Source organism: Neovison vison, chromosome 2, assembly GCF_020171115.1.
Source record: "Neovison vison isolate M4711 chromosome 2, ASM_NN_V1, whole genome shotgun sequence".
In the NCBI taxonomy this organism is placed as follows: domain Eukaryota; kingdom Metazoa; phylum Chordata; class Mammalia; order Carnivora; family Mustelidae; genus Neogale; species Neogale vison.
In genome coordinates, this window is record NC_058092.1 from 207,028,150 (window position 1) to 207,046,176 (window position 18,027).

Here is an 18,027-nt window from a genome sequence, read left to right on the forward strand (position 1 = left end):
AAGCCAGACCTTCTGTCACAGCCCAAGAGCTTCCGGCAGTTTTTTTGAAAGCTCTGCTGGGCAACCATTCTGCTCCATCTTTCGGGGATCCTGTGAGGGGCCCTGTAGGGTTTCCTCAGTGACTTCAACCAGGATGTAGTTCCTTCTGGGCACTCTGTCCCAGGGGTGCTCCGAGGGTCTCCCTCTCTGAGCCAAAGCAGCGAAGCAAACCACACTATGGGTGAGATCAGCCAAGAGGCCGTGGAGAAATACCTAGAGGACCACCCCCAGTTTGCCAAGGAGTACCTCACCCAGAGGCTGGGGGAAGCCCCCGGGGACAGCGGGCCGCTGTCGTCGGCCGAGGAGTGGGCCCTGTGCTCTGAGCTGATGCTGGCCATGCAGGAGGAGACGGCCAGCCCAGAGCCCACAGTGCACCGGGCCCTGGGGAAGTTGGCACAGCTGCTGCAGGCCGACCGCTGCAGCTTCTTCGCCTGCCGGGCCCGCAACGGCACGCCCGAGGTGGCCTCCAGGCTGCTTGACATCACCCCCACCTCCAGGTTTGAGGACTGCCTGGTGGTCCCCGAAAGAGAAGTTGTGTTTCCGTTGGACATCGGGATAGTGGGTTGGGTTGCTCACACGAAGAAAGCCATTAATGTCCCAGATGTGCAAAAGGTAGGTGGCTTTGTGACAGTGGGGCCGACCGGATGTCTTGGCAGGGTTGGGGAAGAGCCAGTGGGAAAGAGCTGGGAGCTGGTGGGGTGGGGTGGGGGGGCTGGAGGGGGGGCAGCCTGCGGCATGAGGTTGTCTGTAACCTGAGGAGTAGGAACAGTGTGGAGAGAATCCCCTAGGCGGACGGTTGCCAGAGTTAGCAAATAAAAACACAAGATGCTCAGTTCAAGTCGGATTCGAGATCAACAGTGAGTGAGTTCTTAGCGGGTGTCCCTTATAGAGTCGGGCATTTTCTCGGGCAAACTTAGCGGGGCCAGGTGCATTCCACACCTGCTCCCTTACATATCCTCCCAGCTCTGGAGACTTTATTTCTGGACAGCCTGGCAAAGCGGCCCACGCTGGTGAGATCCAGTGCCTGACGCTGAGACCTGTGAGCGGCTCCCCACCCCTCTCGCTCACAAGCCTTTCAGGTCCCTCAGTTCTTGGGGATGGACTAGCTCATAAATGGATTCTTTCACTTATGGACCGAATGCACAGAAAGAACAAATGATGCCATTTGAAAGTTCAGGTGTTGACATTTGGATTGTGGAAAATGTAAATTTGGATGATAAGCACAATTGACACCCCCTGCCCCCCCCCCCGCCCCGTAAGTCAGCTCTATCCAGAACACCTCCAACCACACGGTGGGGTCCTGAGATAGCCTACTGTGCAAACACAAGGCGTGGTTTGTGCTTTTAAAAACAACAACAACAAATCACTCTTCATATCACCACAGTGGAGTTGCTCATTAAAAAAAAAAAAATACAAATAAACAAGAAGGAAGGAATGTAAATCACTTGTGAATGGGGGCAGCTGGCGGCAGGAGGCTAATCCCCCTTGTGCCTCCTGAAGCTGATTATAGGAGCAGGGCCTTCTTTCGGTTCCAGAAGGCAGAGAAGTTGTCAAACATTAGCAACACTCCGCAAACAAGCCCAGCACAATCCCCCAGTGCAAGGGTTGCCCTCCACCACCGCAGAGTGGTCAGTCCTCTCTGATCCCTGGCTTCAGGGAGGTCAAGCTGGTTTCAGGTAGCTTCTGACGCTAACTGCCGCTGTGCCTGTGACTGGACTGGTTTTTCCCCTTTAGGCAAAACTCTCCAGACACCGATTAGGAGGCTATGCCTACACACCCCGAGGTTTTCTCATGGGGTACTATGTTTCCGGCCAGTCCCCGAGAGAGCGAGCCCATCTCCAAAGTTACTAGGACTTCAAAGTTAAGAAAGTGACATGCAAGTTCTTTTTTCTGAAAAAAAAAAAATTGTTTAAAGAGATGGATAAAATGATTTCTGTTGTAATGCAATTATCAATGAGTCCAGTTTGCATGTTGAGAAGAGAATGATGGCAGAGAGCTGCTGGGAAGAGCAGGCGGCCTTGTTGTGTTGCTGTCCATGGTGAGCATCACCCAGTGGACAGAGCAGGAAATGGAGGTGGACGGTGGGGGGACCCTGTTGTCCCCTTGCCCTTTTCCCTAAGGACTCCCTGCTATTCTGAGCAGGATGGAGAAGTGTTGAGTTGAAGACAGACACCTTCTTCAGCTCAGAGGAGAGACAAAGACCTCATTTGCTTTTCATTTCTATCACTTGTAAATATTTTCTTCTTATGGAGAGAAGAGTGGTGCTTTTCAACTCCAAATGCACATTAAATTCGAATCTAGAGCATTTAAAAAATACTGTCCAAGATGCAATAGACCAATACACCAGACTCTGAGGGGTTGGGATGCAGGCAGTAGCATTTTTTTTTTTTTTTTGACAGAGAGAAATCACAAGTAGATGGAGAGGCAGGCAGAGAGAGAGAGGGAAGCAGGCTCCCTGCTGAGCAGAGAGCCCGATGCGGGACTCGGATCCCAGGGCCCTGAGATCATGACCTGAGCCGAAGGCAGCGACTTAACCCACTGAGCCACCCAAGTGCCCCAGGCAGTAGCATTTTTAAAAAGCTTTCCAGGTGATTCTAAAATGCAATCAGAATTGAAAACCACTGGTGTGTTGGGTGAACAGAGGGGGCGGAAATTGGATTTCAGAGCAACCGGGGGATCTTCCGTGGCAGGGGCTCCAGGAATCTTGAACTGACTCTTTCCCTGGGGCAGACAGGAAGCTGAGGTCACAGGGGCTGCATCTCACCTAGAGCCCATGGTATGGTCGGTGAGTGAGAAGGGCTGGGCCAGACCAGGCATCCTCACTCTGCGTCCAACACTCTTTCGACCCTCCACCGACCCCCACATCCCTGCAACTTGCCAGACTTGAATCACTATGATAAAATCTGCAAAAAGAAAAAAGATGGAAACCAATGTTTTCATGAAATTTCTACTCATTCTTACCTTCTCATTGTATTTGACCATTTATAAAGCATGTTCACATTCTTAATCTCCTTTGATTCTGGCAATGATCCTGTGAGGAACAAGGGACCATATCTTTATTTCCATCCTATACAAGGAAGAATCTTGTCAAGGCCAATCAGGCAGGATGTGGCAGGTCTGGGGCCATAACTTGGGTCTTCCCCTCCCCCTCTTCTACCACGCCACTGACCACACGTGGCTTCTCTCTGGTTGGCAATGTGGGCATCAGACAGACCTCAGCACAGATGTGGGTTTGAGACTAGGTAACTATGTGATAGATTGCATTTCTGCACCTGAGGCATGGAGGTAAATAAATATACAGATTAAATGAACATAAAGTGCCTGACTCTTAGTAGGTGCTCAGTAAACGACAACTGTGATAATACTGTATTTAGGCCCAGGGGTGTTTGGGGGCTAGGTGTAGGTGCCCCCAAAAAGGGTCACTGATTATCGCCTGTTTTTAAAAAGGTTAAAAGACAGGACAACTTTTAATAGCAGGAAACAGAGAGATATCCTCCTCAGGTTAATTATTTCTTTTTCTATTGGGAAAACTGCTGGTTAATTCCATGGGTGGTTCTCATTCCGACTGTGGTTTAAAAGAAAGCCACGGGAGAAGTCCTAAGTTTTCAATAATTAACAGAACACCTCTAGGTCCCATTCCCCTCTTCCTTCCCTTCTTTCTTCTGACTCCTGGTCTCGAGGAATAATGATACTTAATCAGAATTTAACAATGCTGAGATTGGATGAGGGACCCGGTCAGTCTGCTGCTGGACACGGTGTTTCCCAGATGCCTTCAGTGACTTCTTTGAAGCTCTACCCAGGGGAGATTGCGAATCTGAGAACTATGGAATTACTCAAGCAAACTTCACTAGGGGTTGTTTGAGCTAGTGAACCCGAAAGCTTCGCTTTGCCTACCTGTCATCTGATGGATGGTTTTATGTAGGGCTTTCTATACAATAATAAGCAAGCATTATATTTTGAAACACATGTCATTTTTTCGAAATAGCCAAACGAACTTAGGAATACTTCCTTGTGTTTAGAATCTAGAATCAAAGAGCATGGAGCTTTGAAGCTGACGAGTAAAGTGTGTTTGCAAAGAAACGCGACTGCCTGACCATCCCATGATGTGTGTGCATCTGACCTGACATTTAGTGGTCAAGATTGCTGTGTAAACGAAGGGGATTGCAACCCATAATGGGTTGTAGGTCAGGAGGAAAATGGAATGCGAGCTGGCTTGAGCAAGCAGTGGATGAAGAGAAAGGAGCTAACATAGTCTGGAGATGTCCTGGCCTCAGAAGGAAGATGTTACCAGATGCAGAAAGAATGGCAGATCAGGTGGTTAGGAAAGAAGTGTGGCTGTTGAAGGCGGGGAGTGGAGGTAGGGGAGGGAGGGGCGTGGGGTGGCAGACACCGGCCCTCAGGCAAACACATGCTTCCGGGCATAGGGCAGAGAAGGCCTACATCCATAAAAGCATCTATTTTCTTCTGTGGTTAGGATTGGTTACAAAACCTAGAACTAGAAGCAGAATAGCCCTTGCAAAAGAGAACTTCTTCTCATCCAGGGAGGCCCAATAAAATTCCAGGTGTCTTTTCCCAGTCATTTTTGAGCTCCTGCCATATGTCAGACACTTTTCTAAGTGCTCTACCCACACTGTGTTAGCCCACGTGTCAGGGACTCAGAGTCCACACCGTCAGGCGTCCTATTTCCACAAGGCTATATAGCATGCCCGGGATCACTTAGCAGGTGAACCGGGGTCTTGTTTTAGCCGGGGAACTCTGACTCCAGAGCCTTCTTCAACGTTAGATGACGTGGCCTCCTAAGTAAAGAGTTGGTTTGTGTGGGTCCACACTGGGAAATGTAGAAAAGAGATCTGGGATAAGGGGCTGCCTCTGACTCCCTTAGCATCTCACCATTCCTAACCGGGTCCTCTGCAGGAGTGATTCACCCACTAGGAGGACAGATTCCTGGGGAAGACAGATTCTATTCTAGGAGGGTGGGGGTCAGTGGGTCTGCTGGGAGGTCTGCAAATCTGAGTGTATCTGCAGGGGTCTGTGAGGCAGAGCCCGGGTCCACTGCTGAGCTGAAGGTTCTGCTGGCCAACGAGCCCTGCTCCCTGGGTGAGATTCTGGCCCAGAAGTCACACACCAGAGGACTCCCATATTTTTAACTTTGGAAACTAAACAGAGTCCAGATCCTAGGGGTTTGTGTTAACCATCAACACAAGGAAATGAAAATAATACAACCTATGAAAGGAAAACCCCATTCACTTTGGCCAGTGAGTCTCAGATTCAGGCAGAAAGTTTAGTTCCAATGGAAGGAGACTCGGGTTCAAAGATGAGATAGTACGAACCAGGGAAGGCTGTGTCTATACCTGTCTGAGTGGGCGATCCTCTAACTTACAGCCCATAAGAACCGCGGTCCTTGACCCTCTGAAACTCTTCCTTTTGGGGACATTGCCACACTCATCACTCTGCCCTTTCCATGGTTAGGGTGTTAGAATCATCTCTCCCATCTACTGCATGAGGCTTGTATCTGGGAAGATCCACTTCCTCTCTCCCACAGACAGAGGGAGAGAGAGAGAGAGAGAAGGAGAGAGAGAGAGAGAAACATGTATGAAAGACGTTGGCTTGGTAGAACATTAAAAACTGATAAGCATGTGGTGCTGGCAAGAGAGCCCCTTGACCCCTGACCAGTAGAAGTAAGATTTCCCACCTTTTATAACAGTCATCGGTGTAAATACAAACTGCAACTATCTGTGGTTCCCGCAAAAGAGATTTTTCACCTCCAGATCCATCCCATAAAAATGAAAGCAAGAGTGATTCATGCGGCATTTGTTTTCAGTGAAGAAAACTACGGAGTCAGTGGAGACTGGCTGAGTGTACCACGGGCCTCCCACACTGGGCAGTCCTGGGTAGGAATCTAGAGGCTGAATTCACTCTCATTTGCACAGGTCTGGAGGGAAGTCTGTAAAGTATCATTATAGGTTGCAAGCATGGTGTGAATTAGAAAGGAAAATTTTATAAAAAAGAAAAAACTTTGTCCAAGAGTTATAGAAAGGCGTGCACGGAGACATACTGGGGCACCCAGTGGCTCAGTCTATTAAGTATCTGCTCTTGGTTTTGGCTCAAGTTGTGATCTCAGGGTGCTGGGATGGAGCCTCGGGCTGGGCTCCCTGCTTAGCTCCCTGCCCCTCCCCTCACCTGCAGTCCCTCTCTCAAATCAATCAATCAATCTCTAAAAAAGTAAAGGGAGAAAAAGGACACATACCAAGCTGTTAACACTGGTTCCCTCAAGTCAGCAAGATTAGAAGAAGTTTGAGGAGTCATTCATTTTTTTCTTTCTGTTATGGTATACTGATTGTCTGGTTTCAGGCACATTTTACCCTCACAATTAGAAAGCTGAGTTCCGTGGCGCTACACCTGTAATCCCAGCTGTGACTCCTTCCCTGCACACCTTCTGTCCGTTGTAACCCTGTTTCCTCTTAGCAACCCACTTTCCCCTTGGCCAAGACCTTACCTCCTTTCTCCTGGCTCTACCATAGCCTCACCTAGATAGGCCATAGCTCAGGTGGGAGACGCTTAACCTGAAATACGTGAGTTCAACTCTGTGCAATCATAGGTGGGGGTGTAGGTGGGACCACTGTGCTGAGGCCCTGGTCGCCTGTCCAGACCAGGTTTGGACTAGAGAGAACATTCTGGTGCCATTCTTAGACTTACACTTCATGGTTCTGTACAGCTTTGGCAAATGTGTGAATGTGTCTTTCAGAATAGCCATTTCTCTGACTTCATGGACAAACAAACTGGCTATGTCACAAAGAACCTGCTGGCAACTCCAATCGTGATGGGCAAGGAGGTTCTTGCCGTGGTTATGGCGATTAACAAAGTAAATGCCTCTGAATTTTCCAAACAGGATGAGGAGGTAATGCTACCCTGGGTATCCAGCTGGAGGCTCAGGGAATTTATTTCTTATTTAATGGAAAGAGAGATACCATAGCTAATTTGTTTTCCTCTGCTTCCTGTAGATCTTTTGCAAATACCTCAACTTTGTTTCTGTCATCCTAAAACTTCATCATACCAACTACCTGTACAGCATTGAATCCCGAAGAAGCCAGGTACTTGGAAGTTGACCTTCCTCACTCCATGCTTTCCTGTTCTGACAAAGGGACCCAGAGGCAACAAGCCCAGACCCCTCCTATCGCTCTTGGGGGTTTAAGCCAAGTGGAACAGATTCCAAGACTTTAGTCCTGGCTGTCTTCTCATGTCCGCCCCTGCCTCCCACCCCCACCTCCCTGCTCCTCCATCTGTGTGTACAACTGACTTCCCTCGTCTTTCTCCTGGGTAGCCATGGTTTCTTCGGTGAGATAATTATAGTATCTACCCTATGTGGTTGTTGTGATCATTTGATCATTACATGAATTCATCCACACAAAGCTCTTAGGAGTTCCTGGTCCATATGGAAGCTACTAATTTCAGGAGCAAATCCCTCTTCTGAAGTCTATTGCCTCCTTGAGCCAGAGGGATATGGAACAACATTGGGAACCAGGGAACCAGGCCAGTCTCTGGATGTCAGTTTCTTCATCTGTATAATGGCGGAAGAGGGGTAGGGATGAAGGGCTTCCAATGTCCTCTCCTAGCCAACTGTCCAGATGAGGTAACCTCTGAGTAGCTCAGGACATGTGGAAGGAGGCATATGGATTTCTGCCCCCCAGGGGAGCAGCAGGTGCCAGGGCATCACCAATACTGGACCCTCTGCCTGGAGCCTGTCTCTGCTTCCAATGTGAGGTCACCTGCCCTTTGACATTGGGGACCAGTCATGGTGTACCACTTTCAGAGACCTTCACCTTTGCACGGGTCTGCTCAGCATCCCACTCAGAGAATCTGAGTAGTGGGTCAGACATGAGCAAATTCAAAAATGAAATTACATTGTTCAGTGATACATGTTCTTTTATTGGAGGCATCTCCTACTTTCTTTTGGCAAATGCTCTACCTCTTCACCGTGAGTTTTGTTCTAAGTGTTTTCTTTTTATTTCCCCCTTTCAGATCCTCATGTGGTCAGCCAACAAAGTATTTGAAGAGCTCACAGATGTGGAGCGTCAGTTTCACAAAGCACTCTACACAGTTAGAACATATCTGAATTGTGAGCGGTACTCCATCGGATTACTGGACATGACCAAGGAGAAGGTCCTTGTCACTCCATTACATTTTTGTTTCCCCTAAAATCATCTATACAACACCCACCACATGAAATGTGATCCATTAAAAAATGGATACTATTCACACACAATATATAATGTTAATTTTTCATCTTGTTTCATTAATTCGGTTGGAGCGCTCCTAGCTCAACATAAGTAATGAATACTATATCTTTTACATTCTTATTCTCCATGTGAATCGAAGTTATTTTTATCAGAGTAACTGTTCTAAGCGGATTAACACAGGACCAGGTGTCAGGAGAGCTGGGCTTTGATCCTGGCTCTGGGACTTGGTGGTTGAGTGTATTGGTTGGGGTGCTTTGGGCTGCAAGGAACATCAGACCCAGTAAGTAACAGCAAGACAGTTATTATCTCATTTAACAAGAAGTCCCAAGATCAGGCAGTGTAAGCCTGGGTCATTCAGAGCTCAGTACAGTCATCAAGGTCCCTGGGGCATCCTGTTTCCCCTGGCATGGTCTCCACTACCTGCAGCACGTTGATAAGGTCTCCCCTTGGGGGTGACAAGTTGGCTGATGCAGCTCCAGAGGTAGCACACAGAGAGGAAGAAACTGGGAGGTGCCTCCTACAAATGTTACTTCCATTGCCTTTCATCCGAGGGATGCCCTTCCCGAGAAGAGCTCAGCAGACGTCCCCCCTTCTCCGCTGTCCAGAACTGGCTGTGCGCCTGCCACCCAACTAATCTCAGGCACCTTATAAAGGCCACTCAGGGGCTGTGCAGGCCCCTCTACCTTGAAAAAATGACCTCCTGATGCCTAAATAAAATGGTGGTCTTCTAGAGAGGAGGAGGGGGAGAATAGATGTTGGGTAAGGCAGCCTGCACTGTTGGCCACCCCGCGTGACCTTGGCCAAGCCTCTTAACCTACTTAGATTTAGTTAAAGTATCTATAAAAGAGCTGCTGGCTACTGAGTTCCTTTACCTATGTGCCAGGGTTGGTGTTCTGCATGTATAGCTCATTTAATCCTCACAACCACCCTATAGTATAAATTCTATTATTATCCGTGTTTTACAGAGAAAAAAGGCTAAGAGACTTCACTGTCTCTTAGCCTTAGTTCGTAAGCAGTATTGCCGGGAATTATAGGTCTTTTTCAGCTCTAAAATTCCAGAATTCTAAATTAACATAAAATATGCAAATCCATGAAACTCACAGAAGACATGGTAGGTCATGGAACAGTTTTGTTTGATAATATTTAAATATAATTGCTTCCAGGAATTCTATGACGAATGGCCAATCAAGCTTGGAGAAGTCGAGCCTTATAAAGGTCCAAAGACCCCGGATGGCCGAGTAAGTGCAAACATCTTCCTCTGTGCTATGTGTGCTTGGTAAAGGGCTCTAGAACCAGCAGAGAGGAAAGAGCACTGGTCTGAGAGGCCCTGGGTCCTCGTCCCGTAAGTTTTGGTGGGACCTCAGAGTAGTGGAAAGAGCACTGGACAAGGAGTTTGAGGTCCACGTCTCAGCTCTGCCCAAGCCAGCTGGGTGGTCCTTGCCTAAACTCATTGTTTACCTCTCAGTTTCCTTTTCTGTATAGCTGGGCTTGGTGAATCAGTAGTTGTCAAGAGAGAAGGACACATTAGAGCCACCGGCCTGGTTTTTGAGCACCCAGTGCCCAGGCTCTCCTTCAAACCTGCTAGATTGGAGACTCCAGGCGAGGGATGGATTGGATTAAATTTTCTCCTTGCCAGCAAGCTTCAGAGGGCAGGAACAATGTCTCACCGCCATATTCCCAGCAGAGGAAAGTGAGGGTACTGGGATGGAATGTGTCCCGGCCTCAGGTTCTTCATCTGCCCAAAGTAGAGAGACTAGTTCTCCAGTCTCTCCCAGCTTTGATGAAGCACCCACTGAATTCTGTTCCTGAGGCACCTGCTCCGATTGGCCAGCGCTGCAAGGTGGGAAGCGTTCATTGCACAGTGGAGAAGGGAGCAAACACATTGGCCGAGGTTGAGAAATGACGTGCTGTGTTCCACTACTAGTTATCAGTCAGGTATTTCCAGACAATAGAAAGGGATCAGTTAAAAGTGAAACAAGAGTCCTTTGAAAGTTGTGTGGATAAATTCCGCTTTTAAAATTTAGCTGCACAGGGGCACCTGGGTGGCTCAGTGGGTTAAGCCTCTGCCTTTGGCTCAGGTCTTGATCTTAGGGTCCTGGGACTGAGCCCTGCATCAGGCTCTCCACTCAGCGGGGAGCCTGCTTCGCCCTCTCTCCCTCTGCCTGCCTCTCTGCCTACTTGTGATCTCTGTCTGTCCAATAAATAAATAAAATCTTTAAAAAAAATAAAATAAAATTTAGCTGCACAGGCTTGTTTGTGTGGCTAATGAGCCACTAGTATTTCCAGTTGTAGTGCGAGCTTGTAATCAGGATGTGACAGTGGCTGCGGTAGTTACACAAAGCAAGCATAAAATGAGGCGCAATTAAATGAGCCTTAAAGTACAAGTTCGCTGATGAAAAGTTTTTCTTTAGGAAATAAGATTGTTCTCATAATCTCTTTCCTCTTAGGAAGTCATCTTTTATAAGATCATTGATTACATTTTACATGGAAAAGAAGAGATCAAAGTGATTCCGTGAGTACTGTCCTGAGGCAGCAGGAGTTGCCATTTTGTCTTTGTGCACATTGTGTGTCTCTGTATGGCAATGATTCTCTTTCTTCTAATCTTCCTCAAGGACCCCCCCTGCAGACCACTGGACTCTCGTTAGTGGGTTGCCAACATACGTTGCCGAAAATGGATTTGTAAGTTCCTGAACACATTCAAATCTTGAACAGTATTGGATGAGACTCTTACTAGCTATGGGATGGGAACAGATGTGAAAGTGAGATGCAGGAGGAAAGAATGACATGCCCTCACAGGACGTGGGAGCGAGGACTCCTGGCAGTTGAAAGGAGGTTAACTAGAGACTTCCAAACTTGACACGAAAATATTTAGTCAACATGAGAAAGACCCATCCATCCCCCCAAGTTCTCACTCAGTAGTCATGCAAATTTCAGATGTCTTTTGAAGGTCTGTGACTATGATTCATGTTGGGTTTAATTTGATCTCAAGTACAGTTACCTTGGTCAAGACTTTCAAAGCATGGGAAATTACTGACAAAAGACAAAAATGTGTAAATGGAAGACATTGCCACTGACGGCCATGCAAAATGAGTGAGTTAATAAAGGAAGTGAAGAGTTTTACCTTGGTCTGTTAGGTCAGGGTGGGATGGGGTGGACCGATAGCCAGCCAGGTCTGGCGAAGAGAGCTCAGGTGTAGGGAGACAACAAACAAGAGGTCTCCGGTAGGTCCCATAAGTCTTAAGTTCAGAGAACTAGACTCACCACAGCTTTCCCACCCTTCTACCATTCTCTCCTTCTTTCCATGGCGGATTTCTCTCCCTTGTTGGGCTTCTCCACCATCTGTGTCTTCTTTTGGCCTCAAGATTCCTCCCTGCAAGAGAGTTCAGTGCTTCCAAGCATTTCTTTATGTTGGCATTTTCCTATCTTCCCCTTCACAAATCCAAGTTTCTGTAATGTATTTATAGCACTCATTTGCATATTTGGTTTTTCTTTAGTGTTGTCCTTGTGTTGTTGGCAGTGTTCATTCATCTTCATTATTTAGTAAATGGGCATGTAAGTTATAGTGACGAATAGAGCCACTCAAGGGTCAGAGGTAAGCTAGGTTAACCTGCTTAGTGTGAATATTGCTGGGTTTGGAATGGTAGCAGAGTAAGGAAAATTCTGGATGTGGCTGAAGGCTCTTCATACGTCAGGGGACTTTACTTTGGGGTTTCCGGGAGGCCTAAACCCTGGGTTCACTGGTTACCAGACCAGATGGCCTCGAACAGATGACATGATCCCTTTTTCTAGTGTAGAGACATGCCAAAGGGGAAGAAAAGCAAAAGGAGAGAAAAAACAAGTTTATTTCCTTTAGGAATAAACAGCACTATGTAAAAACAAATATCACATTTTCATGTTTGCAAAATGATTGTTTTTTTAAATGTCATTCCTAACTTAGTAGTAATGACCAAAGCATTCCAGTTCATTCCCGAGTCCACAGGTACCACACCTTTCAGCTTCAATACATCACCAGATTGCTCAACCATAAGCCCCGTCCTTGGTTTCCTGGCAGGCCACCTACTAGATCCCTGTTTGGAGTTTTATCAGATTCAATATGGCCAACCCTGCCATGGTCAGTGTGGAGGGATTTATGCCCCGACTTTTAAGCACCTATTCTCTCCTTGGCTATTTCCAAGGGAAACAGATTTTCCCACCAAAATCCAGTTGGATGAAGTGAAGGTGTCAAAAGCCAATTTGTTGAATGGTTAATCCGACAAGTCATCAAACTGCCATATAACCAACTTGCCAAGACATGGATTCCCAAAGCAGGGGAGGATTCTTCCCCAGGTTTCGGTTCTAACACAGATCCCCTGCTTACACTGCCCCGCTGCCTTCCACATCTCAGCTCCCACCCTGGGCCCCATCCCTGCTCTGCTGGTAGCCCAGGACTGGTGGCAAACTCTTGGAAATCTTGTTTAAGGTACTTCTCACCAATTGCATTCCCAAAGTGGGAATTGATTTGCAGAGAGGTGAGCTTGAGCCATTTCCTGGGACTCCATAATTAGGGTGAGCATACATCCCAGTGAGCCTGGGCCAGATTCCAAGGACAGTTGTTGTGCTGGAGTTATTAATGTTCTTCCCTTTCCCTCCCAAAGGTGTCACCCCATACAATGTACTTACAAGGGGCCAGACTTACTAAAAACCCATTTTGTGTTTAGCACAGCATTTTCTCAAACTTAACATTATTGACTTTTGGAGCCAGATGATTCTTTGGGTTGGGCGGAGGGTGGGGAGGAAGCTATGCCGTACATAGTGAGATGTTCAGCAGCATCACTGATCTCTACCACAGACACTGCACACCATCTTGGCTGGGAACCCCTAGTCTAAAGGATGATGTCAAACATTACAGCAGCCTCAGCAGAAGCCATGCTCCCCGAGGGCCTCTGGTAATATGGCGGCACACTCTGGCCAACAGAGTGAGAGGCTATGGCTCAAGAGCCTGGGTGCTTTGACTCAGTCCTACTTTGGGCAAATCCCTTGGCAAATCCTTAACCTTGGGCAAATCCCCTGACCTCTCTGGGCTTTAACACTCACATTTGTAGAATAAGGTTATTGACCTAATTATTTAAGAGAGGGGCCTTTGAGAATTTCTAGATGCTATTTTCTAGATAAAAATGATCTGCAATTTTAATCATAATTATTGGTGCACCTATAAAGTGCTGAAACTTTTCCTTTTAGCTTTTTAAAACATTTCCCTCAATCATTTCGCTGGGTTAGAGAGAGAAAGTGGAGGCACGCTTTAGGGCGAGCTGTCACAAAAGTCCTGCAGCCCGACCTTTCTGGATGTAGGGGACACGCGCACAGAGTTCACGTTAAACAAGTACCTCCCAGCTCTGAATGGGACATGGCAGGCACCAGTTAAATGATTTCTCAGATATTAAAAATGAGAACTAGGCCAGATTGTAGCATTGGAGGCACGAAATACAGGATCAAGCCAAGCTGGAATTAAGATGTGGGAACTGAGAGAGAGCTAGGATTTCTGAATACTGAGCTAAAAAGCTTGGCCTCTAGGATCTTGACCCACAGATAGATGTTCTCCAGGGGCCTTAAAAGTATGGGTGGATGGGGCACCTGGGTGGTTCAGTGGGTTAAAAGCCACTGCCTTCGGCTCAGGTCGTGATCTCAGGGTCCTGGGATCAAGCCCCGCATCGGGCTCTCTGCTCAGTGGGGAGCCTGCTTCCCTTCCTTTCTCTCTGCCTGCCTCTCTGCCTACTTGTGATCTCTGTCTGTCAAATAAATAAATAAAATCTTTTAAAAAAAATAGTATGGGTGGAAACTGACACTGTTGGTAAAAAGGTCAGAAAAGAGGACTAAGCTACTTCTTGCCTCTTTAAAACATACCCAAAGGATGCTCAGCCACGAATTCACAAAGGTTAGACCGTAGAATTAATGGACGGCACCCGTAATTCCTTCGACTCTTTAGCTGTGTATGCTAACAAAATCTTTGGAAGACTTGCACAGTTGCTTCCTAAGAGTAGCACAAACCCAGCATGTATGGCTTGACCACGGTTGGTTGTGAGCGCTAACGCTGGGGGGGGGGGAGCGGGGGTGACCCCGAGAGCCAGGGCAGCGGGGGCAGAAGGGCTTGCTCCCTGTTCACCAGTGTTAGAGTTTCAGGAACTTTATGAGCAGGTTGTTAAACTGTTGCCCACGGGGGGAGTATTGGTACCACGGAAATGGGCAGATTTTACAAGTGACAGCCGCCCTGCCCCTCCCGAGGAGAGCTGGCCACACCAGCCCCCTCACTCAGACTCCACTTGGAGCTTCCTCCCATGGTTTTGAACAATGTCTCTTAACCTCTTTGAGCTTTAAAAGAAGAAGCTCAAGCTTAATGACAAATTCCTTCCAACTTTAAAATGCTATGATTTTAAGGATCTACTATAGTTTTGGTGGAAAGAAAGTTATAACATTTTACTGAGACCTGTTTGTGGATATGATCTGACATACAGATAATTAAAAATTACCAAGAATGGAATGTCTATTGTCCTTGTGGTTGAAAGCAGTAGTTTCTGAATTCAGTACTTCACATGACATCTCAGAGTGATTACTTACCTTGTACCTAAATCTGCCTGGCTGCTTCCTCCTCCCTTAGCCACCTGCTTGCAACTCAGGTCCCACATCAGAAGGAAAGAAAGGAAGGGAGAGAGAGGAAGGAAGGAAGGAAAGAAGGGAGGGAGGGAGGAAGGTAGGGAGAAAAGGGGAAAGAGAGACAGGAAAGGAAAGAGAGAGGGAGAAAGAAAGCAAGAAAGAGAGAGAGATGGAGGGAGGGAGGGAGGAAGGGAAGGAAGGAGGGAGGGAGATAGAGAGGGAGGGAGAGAAACAGAGCCTTCCCGGCATCACTACCACACCTGCCCCAGCAGAACAGTCTTCTGCTTAGCTTCCTCCTCTTCTCGGTCTGAACAGCTAGTTGTTTGGAATTTGGAAGAAGAATCCTGAGAGACTGGGAATAAGAAAGAGCAAAGATTGTGCTAAATGACATACAATGACTTAATTAGACCCTCAGTGTGTTGTTAGTGAGTTTGACCCAGCCAAGGTTGGTGTGAATAATTTACCTGTGAGCCATGTAGAGCTGTGGAGGAAACCCTCCCCCGCTGCATTCTTTTTTACGTGGGCTTTGTGGGTTCATGGTTCCGCCACATGATATTTTAGGTCTCTCATGTCCTCTTGCTTTACAGATTTGTAACATGCTGAATGCCCCTGCAGACGAATACTTCACATTTCAGGTAACTTTGCCCTCAGCTAGGCCTCACCCAGGAGCGCAGCTCCCCGTCCCCCATCCCTGGAGTCTGCCTTGGGGTTAGGTGACCTTCAAGGCTTCTGTCCCATTCACCCTGGCTGGGCCAGAGTCACCAAAGAGCAGATTCTTCAGGGAAGGGAGAAGAGGTAAGAGAAGGAGGGGGAGTAGAGAAGGAGACAGGATGCTCATCACCCCAGCAACAGGGGGTGGGAGGATGCGGTCTCTGCCACGTCTCCATTCTACCCACTCCTGATCGCCCAGGGCTTTGAGCAGTGCCTGGCACATCAGAGGCGCTCACTAAGTGTTTTTTGGCTGAGTGATTAGCTCTATGCCTACTACCACCTGGATTCAGCCCTTTAATGGTTTTCCCAGGCCCTTCCCTGCAGTTTACTGGGAAAGAAAATCTGTTTGTTGGGTCCTTGGGGGTCTCTCCTGCTGTCAGACTCTTGGTTTTATCTTTCCTCCTGCAACATCCAGGGATCCCCCTCCCCACCGGTCCTCTCCAACCCTCCGCACCATTCTACAGCTGCGGGGGAGAAACTGGCATGTGTCCCTACAGCCTCTCCTTTTCTGCCTTCTGGCCTGTGTTTAGTGTCCTGTTTTAACAAACATCCAGTTAGGGCCCGGGTTCCGGTCAGAACCCCTGTGGGGCCATTGGTCCTGGCTTCCTGTCTCACACAGACACACACTGGGCCCCATCTCCACCTGATGGAGATGCTGGCCTCCTGGGGCCTGAGGACTGGATGAGAAGCAGTGTCCCAAGCTGGGCAGGCAAACCTAGGCGCCCTTGCCTAGTTTCCTGGAAGGTTTCCCTCCGATCTCCCCACTCGTCCCGCTGCTCACCCACATGGAAAACACACAAACACCATATGGCGCATTTGCTCCAGCCACAGCCTCACGGTGACCACACTTTGCTGGTCCCGACCCTGACCTTTACGGCAGCTGGGTGCCAGAAAAGTGTGCGCAGGAAGGAACAAAAGGGGACAAGCACTTTCTAAAGTGTCTGACCTTCAGCAGCTGTTGTCTGACTGGGGAGGGAAGGGAGCTGACCCAGGGGGCCCAGGGCTGTGCTCTGAGGTTTGAGGGCAGCCACACATGGCTCCGATGGCCCTGGCTGCCAGGAGGCTGCAGACCCGCCTGAGTAAACCTCCAGCCAATAGGAATTTCTCAGCTCTCCAAGAAACACCTGTGTGGTGCCCGTGAACATGGGCTTCTCGGGTCTCTGGCAGTGGGGGGTGGGGGGGTGACCGTGCAATGGCTGCTGGGCTGCGAAGTCCACAGTCACCAGAGCACAGAGCTGCTTCCCGTGGGCCACTCCAGCCTCTGGCTGAGCGTGGTGGGGTACTGAGGCAGATGCATTGCTGGGAGACCCCAGTTCCCCCCACCACAACGTTGGTCCCAGGAACCCCCCCCCCAACAGCCCTGTGAACTCTGACAATGGCATCTTGGTCTAAGATACTGCTCCCCCCAACTCGCCCATCCTTAGCCCAGGTCAGGACTGAATCTTGATGGTGTTCTTGGCCTCCTTGGGCCTCCTCCCAGCTTCCTCAGGGACATCGCCCTTGAGGACCATTCCATAGAGCAGATTCAGGATAGGGTTGCTACCCTCCCCAGGCCTCCACCTCTCTCTTCACCTTCCCACTGTCTCTCCACCTGCTCATACCCCACTTCTATTCACTAGACCCTTTTGTACCTGGGAAGTTTAATGGAAAAACGACTGATCCCAAGTGAACTATGGTCACAGCAAACCTCCAAAGGCAAAGTTCTCAAACTGTGTTCCTCAGGGGACCTGGTGGATTAGCTTTCTATTGCTGCTGTAACAAATTACCACCCATGCACAACTACATTATCTTATGGTTCTGGAGTCAGAAGTCCAAGAATGGGTCACGCTGGGCTAAAATGGGTGTTGGCAAGACTGTGTTCCTTTCTAGAGGTAGTAGGGGAGAACCCATCTCCTCATCTTTTCTAGCTTCTAGAAGCTACCTGCATTCCTTGGCTCATGACCCCCTACCATCTTCAAAGCCAGCAATGACTTCACCCCTGACCTTGCTTCTGTTGTCTTCTTCATCGATTCTAACTCTCTCTTTTCTACTTTTAAGGATCCTTATAATTACTTTGTGTCCACCTGGAAAATCCAGGATAATTTCCCGTCTTAAGGGCAGCTGGTGAGCAGCCCTAATTTCATGTGCTGCTGTAATGCCCCTTTCCCATGAAAAGTAACATATCCACAGGCTCTAGGATTTGGATGTAGACACCTGCAGGGTGTTCTTGAAGTGGATAAATGGGTTCTTCCTTTAAGTCAATTGAAGTGATCTTCCATTCACAGGAAAAAAAAAAAAAACACATAGAATTTTCTCAGTTTTAAGTTTTCATCCTATTAATTTTTCTTAAATCTTTAGTTCCTTCTAGCACTTTTCTGTCAACAAGCTCTAACTTAGTAACAACAAAACACATGAACATGCCCAGGCAACAAAA

At 48.0% G+C, this 18,027-nt stretch overlaps 1 protein-coding gene across 1 annotated transcript in view; it reads left to right on the forward strand.

Moving 5' to 3' along the window:
* Positions 1-216: 216 nt before the first annotated feature.
* Positions 217-18,027, forward strand: part of PDE6C (phosphodiesterase 6C) — a 47,734-nt gene continuing 29,923 nt past the window's right edge. The window contains exons 1-8 of the mRNA XM_044240122.1: positions 217-651; positions 6,785-6,937; positions 7,041-7,130; positions 8,059-8,199; positions 9,440-9,514; positions 10,724-10,788; positions 10,889-10,955; positions 15,491-15,538. Coding sequence (XP_044096057.1) covers positions 217-651; positions 6,785-6,937; positions 7,041-7,130; positions 8,059-8,199; positions 9,440-9,514; positions 10,724-10,788; positions 10,889-10,955; positions 15,491-15,538 — 1,074 coding nt within the window. The remainder of the gene's footprint in view (positions 652-6,784; positions 6,938-7,040; positions 7,131-8,058; positions 8,200-9,439; positions 9,515-10,723; positions 10,789-10,888; positions 10,956-15,490; positions 15,539-18,027) is intronic.